This window comes from Saccopteryx bilineata, chromosome 9 (genome assembly GCF_036850765.1).
Source record: "Saccopteryx bilineata isolate mSacBil1 chromosome 9, mSacBil1_pri_phased_curated, whole genome shotgun sequence".
Taxonomy (NCBI): Eukaryota; Metazoa; Chordata; class Mammalia; order Chiroptera; family Emballonuridae; genus Saccopteryx; species Saccopteryx bilineata.
Window position 1 is genome coordinate 31,382,956 of NC_089498.1, and position 6,000 is coordinate 31,388,955.

The window sequence follows — 6,000 nt, forward strand, 5'->3', positions numbered from 1 at the left end:
GCCAGATGGTTGCTTTTCTTTTAAATTAAAAAAATTGAGCTATAATTAATATACAATAAACTATATTTAAAGTATACAATTTGATAAATGTAGACATATATGTGTACTCATGAAACCATTACCACACAATCAAGATAGTGAACATGTCCATCACCCCCCAAAAGTTCCTTGTCCCCTATCAACTTCCTCCTGGACCCCACACCAGGTGAATACTTAGTGAATGATAAAATTAAAACATCAGATCTGATGTTTTTCCTCCCATCATTTCTATAGGAGGGGTCCCATTACTAAAGCTGGCAGCCTATGGCTCATCAAAGGCAGCTCTGACCATGTTTTCTGCGATCATGAGACAAGAGCTTTCCAAATGGGAAGTTAAAGTCTCTGTCATCCAGCCTGGAGGCTTCAAAACAAGTAAGTGCAATGTTCATCCTGGGAGGGATGCTAAAGGTCCTTTGTTCTGCTCCACTGAACACCTCAGAACTCAGCTCAAGAGTAGATGGGACGGGTGGGCCTCTTTTAAGAACAGAGGGGTAAATGCTAGGTTCCTTTTTTCAATCTATGGCTACTCCCCTGCATTCTTCCACAAGGAATTAAGTTTTGATGTCATGTATTTGTTAAACACCATCTTCTCCCCTCTGAAGAATATGACCCACCTATTTTCTACCTGGGGAGGAGATAGCCATTCTCTCCTCTCTCCTCCCTGAACTTCTGAACTCTAGGCAGATGAAAACAACCCCCATGGCTCAGTACTTAGTTCTGGGCCATTGAATATTTGATTGGTAATTGAAGTAAAGATGTAAAAAAGACTGCAAACTGGGAATGATTGATAACATCCTAAAGGACAAATCGTAGAGGTTTCTATGTTAACCAGGAGGTGCATGAGGGTGAAAGGCCTTTTCTGAGAGGGAGAGAAAGAGCCTGGACCACTCAGGTGGAGAGGCTAGACCAGGACTGTTGAAATGGAAGGGAGATGAAGTCTTGAGAAGGTTTTCTACCTTGGGGACTTCCTGGATGGGGAGGAGAATTGAATGGGTCAAAGTTAAGGCCAAATGTGACAGACTGAGAGACTAGGATAGAAGATATAACATAGAAAAGAAAGTTGACTGACAGCTAGTCTAAGGGCTAAATGATGAATTTGACTTATAACTTGGCAGAACGATTTAGAGTTTGGTAGCACAGCCAAAGGAAACTTTCAACACAGAGATGTGACTCCATTTGAGCTACAGTTTCGAGGATTTATTGAAATTGTTATGGCTAATTTTGGGAGAGCTGCTCTTCTTAGACACTAGCCACTTTCCACATAGTCTTTCCTGATGTTGTTGATCTTATTTATTTATCTTTGAGAGAGAAAAGGAGAGAGATAAGAAGCATCAACTTGTAGTTGCATTACTTTAGTTGTTCATTGATTGCTTCTCATATGTGCCTTGACTGGGATGGGCTCCAACCAATCCAGAGACCTTTGGTCTCAAGCCAGAGACCATGGGATTATGTCAATGATCCCACGCTCAAGCCAGTGACCCTGTGCTAAAGCCAGATGAGCCTGCACTCAAGCTGGCATCCTCAGAGTTTTGAACCTGGGGCATCAGTGTCCCAGGCTGATGAGTACCACTATACCAGTGGTACTCAACCTGGTCCCTACCACCCACTAGTGGGCATTCCAGCTTTCATGGTTGGCAGTAGTGGAGCAACCAAAATATAAATAAAAAGATAGATTTAACTATAGTAAGTTGTTTTATAAAGATTTATTCTGCCAAACTTAGTGAAAATCCGACATAAAGTACTTGGTAAGTAATTATAATTATATGCTTTAACTTGCTGTAACTCTGCTTTATAAATTTTATAAAGTAAAGTTACTTCCCTACTTTATAAATCACCATTACTGTGGAACCAGTGGGCGATTAGAAAATTTTACTACTAACAGATACAAAAAGTGGGCGGTAGGTATAAAAAGGTTGACTACCCCTGCTTTATACACTGTGCCCCCACTGGCCAGGCTTATTTATTTTTTAGTTGAGAAATATATCATGTGCACACATAGTTTAACAAATTATTCTAAAAACTCACATCCTTAATATCCAAATAAAAAATTAAGCATTTCCAGCACCCAGAAGTCCCTATATGATCCTCTTCAGTCATAGCTTTTTCCCATCCCCAAAATGCATCCACTGTCTTTTTGCAATAATTTGTTTTTCTTTACAAAGTTATATCCATACATGTATTCTCAACCAATAGAGTTTGGATCTACTCATTTTGGAACTTTGACCAGAATCAACATGTTTGTATTCTACAACATTGTTTCCATAGTACATTTTTGTTATGTGTAGCTATGATTCATTCATTTTTATTGTTGTATAGTATTCTGTGAATATGTCACACATTTTTCTACCATTGATGAAATGTTTGGGTCACTTTTGGACAATTACGAAGATTTCTGTAACATGTCTTGTGGTGTATGTGTACATGATTTTTCTTATAATACATACCCAGGAGTGGAATGACTGGATCCTAGCATTTAATCATCTTCAATTTTACTGGATAATACCAAACTGTTTTCTAAAATATTATTCTAATTCATTGTCCCATCCTTTCCTTATATGTCTTAGATTGTCTCACACTTCTGAGTGGTAGGCTTAATTGACATAATTCTTCAGATGAGGACACTGAGGTGAGGTGGGTCACATATACTCGCTATGAGTGTCTGGCACACCACCGTGATGGTGGGGAGTGTGAAACCAGATCCCTGGATGCAGTGCTGGATTCTTTCTTTTATACCAGAAAGCCAAGCCCTGGATTTGAAGCTGATATTTGATGGGCTCTTTGAAGGTGATAGGCTAAACAATGGAGGACTGAGGACTCAAGTTTGGAGAATAATGCTTGAGGTGGGGGAAGACAAAAATAAGAATCATCATTGACACTCAGAGCTCCTAGAGACATTCAGAGAAACACACCAGATATTTTAGTGCCCTGCAATAAAAATAGCTAAAACACATTGCAGGCTTAGCAGGTTTTAAGCACTTGACATGCACAATCTCACTTAATTCTATGAGGTAGGCATTGTAATAATCACATTTTTTAAGGTGAGATAATGAGGCAGACTTTCGCAATGCGCCCCAACTGGGATCCACTTGGCAACCCATCTGGGGTTGAAGCTTGAGTACCAAACTATTTTTAGCTCCTGAGGCCAATGTGCTCCAACAGAGCTGTCCTCAGCACCCAAGACCATGCTCAAACCACTTGAGCCACTGGCTGCGGGAGGGGAAGAGAAGGAGAAGGGGGGCAGAGAAGCAGATGGTCACTTCTCCTGTGTGTCCTGACTGGGAATTGAACTCGGGATATCCATAATCTGGGCCAATACTCTGTCCACTGTGCCACTGGCCAGGGCAAGAATCACATTTTATAGGGAGAAAACTGGGGCTCAGAAAAGTTAAGAAATTTCCCAAGCCTCAGAACAGATAGGAGGCAATATGAGGCAGAGATGGGATTTGGATCCAGATAGTCTTAACAATTTTATTGTGTTGCCCAAAGTGGCAAGGGATGGGTAGGTGTGTCTCAAAGGAGGCAGGTGAAAGTTGACAAAGGGCTTGTGGCTTTGCCACCAATAAAGAGAGGTCTGGGAAATCTAGATAAAATACTCATGAGAATGGTTAGAAAGTCCTTGAGGTATTTAAAGAGGAAGTGGAGACAGAAAGGAAGCCCCCTGACTGTGAAAGCCCAGACTTGGAGAGAGGTAGTTGGAAGAATAATAGTTCATGCAAACATGTTTTTCATGACTCAGAACCCTTCAGAATAATTGTCAGTGTAATCATTCCTTTAAGTACAGCATGGGCTTTCATAAAAAAGAAAAAAATGAAAATTGAAATCCCATGAGTATAACTGGATTTCACTGGCTTACATTTCACAGCAAGACTCCCTCATGGTCCTGATATTGGGGGGAGTAAACCAAGCTCACAGACGGAGGCCCGTCCTCCTGGCAAACCCCAAGCAGTCACATACTTTGCAGGAGGGAGTATGAGTTGCTGCAGTGTTTCAGGAAAAAATCTGGCGGTAGCTATTAAAATACAGAATGCATGTGCCTTTTGACCAGGCAGCCACACCTTGGGGACTGTAACCTACAGAAGTAAATGCCAAAATACAAAAGGATATAATATGCAAGGTGTTTTACAACAGAGCTGTCAACAATGGTGAAACCTAGGACTGGGAAGTCCTCCGATGGAGATGTGGTTGACTAAGAGCTGTCCAGAGGAAAATTCTGCTGCTCTGCTTTCAGTCTATTGACCAGAAGGCTGGCTGTGGTTTATTACTAAAGCAAAAACAAACAAACTTGAAAGCAAATTCCTGGAAAAGATTTATCATATGATCCTTTTTGTTTTTTGTTCGTTCCTGGTAAAACAGAAATTGATCCCAAACCTTGTATGTGTAGATATGTTTGTATAAACAAGGGGAAATGAAGAAAGATACACAAAACTGTAGATTGCCTCAGAGGAGAGATTAAAAAACAAACAAACCAGATACACCTCCTTATTATTCACAATATGTATAGTATAGGTATTTTACACCTAATACATTTTATATTGTATATAATAGTCATGAAAGGTGTACTGAATGTTTGTGACAGCATGATTTCTAAGAGCTCCAAATTGAAAACAACCCAAATGCCCATCACAGTATAATGGATAAATAATTCATGGCATATTTATACAATGGAAACCTATGCAGCTGGGAGAATGGCCACACGATGCCATAGATGAATCTCTCAAAGTCATGTATTATTCCATTTATAACATGTCCAAAGCCAGGCCAAGCCACTTTATTCTTTTCAGCAGGACAGTGGCTCCTGGGAAGGGAGCTGAAGGTAGGGGCTTCGAGGATGGTTTATCCTTTTCTTGATGCGGTTGCTGGTTCCGCGGGCTACTCAGTTTGTGAAAACTCAGTCATCTGCACAATTTTTGTTTAAAAAAATGTAACAAATACCATGATAAAGCACATATTTGTTTGGGAATGCTGGTCCTTCTCAGCAGAAGCCAATTCACAAGGGCCTGTTTCCCCGTTAGGGGTCGGCCGTGCCTGTTCGGGCTGTCCCAGCACCTGAGCCTCCCTTTCCTCTGGCATCCCAGATATCACAGGCACGGCTGAGATGTGGAACAAGTTGGAGAAAGACATCCTGGACCACCTCACCCCTGACGTAAAGGAGGAGTACGGCCAGGACTATATCCTTTCGCAACGAAATTTTTTCAACTCACTCACTATGTACTCCAGCTCTGACCTGTCCCCTGTGCTCCTGGACATCCAGCACGCCATCTCTGCTAAGAACCCCTATAGCATTTACACGCCGGGGTCAGGCGCTTACCTGTGGTTCTGCTTTGTTTCCTTTAGCCCAACTGGCATATTTGATTACTTTAATAAAAAACTTCATAGTTTTCATAATAGCATGCCTAGAACGCTAAGCATGCCTAACTGGAAGAATAAGGCCATGTAGGCAAATACTGTAAGTGGGAAATGTTATAGTCTTAGAGTCAAAGGGAAGCCAGAGCTTCCCATTAAAGTCCTGGTTTCCTACCTTGCATTTCCCGTGTACTCTGTTTGTTGAATGGGACCCACTGGTGAGAAATCTGGAGGGTGGAAATGACCACCATGAGGAGCATCGATTGAGTGCCAACTCTGTACCTGATACATCTCAGATATTCCCTCATCTAGTTCTCATCAGAGAGCCTAGGTAGGTATCTTCACCCCTACTTAATGGGTAAGGGAATTAAGGATCGGAAAGGTTAAGTTCCCTAGTTCATGGTTGCATAACTAACAAAAGGCAGAGCTGGAATTGAAATCTAATTTGAACTCCACTGTCTTCCAGGAGAGAAGGAAGTAAAAGAGAGATGAAGAGGTAATAAAAAGAGAGAGGGAAGGGAAAAGAGGAGGATGAAATGGCAAGGACCAGAGTCAAATTGAGCCTTTCTCACTGTGCACTGATATCCTGCTGTAACTGCTTTATTCGAGGTGTTAGAT

The 6,000-nt window shown here is 41.4% G+C and overlaps 1 protein-coding gene across 2 annotated transcripts in view; it reads left to right on the forward strand.

The window, feature by feature from the left end:
• Window positions 1–5,563, forward strand: part of HSD17B2 (hydroxysteroid 17-beta dehydrogenase 2) — a 59,198-nt gene extending 53,635 nt beyond the window's left edge. The window contains exons 4-5 of one of the 2 annotated variants that reach the window (XM_066243230.1): window positions 274–411; window positions 5,115–5,563. In XM_066243230.1, the coding sequence (XP_066099327.1) occupies window positions 274–411; window positions 5,115–5,476 (500 nt within the window). In that variant the 3' untranslated portion in view covers window positions 5,477–5,563. Of the gene's footprint in view, window positions 1–273; window positions 412–4,820; window positions 5,034–5,114 lie in introns of those variants that run through there. The other variant, XM_066243231.1, reaches the window with a different exon arrangement.
• The last annotated feature ends 437 nt before the right edge of the window (window positions 5,564–6,000 follow it).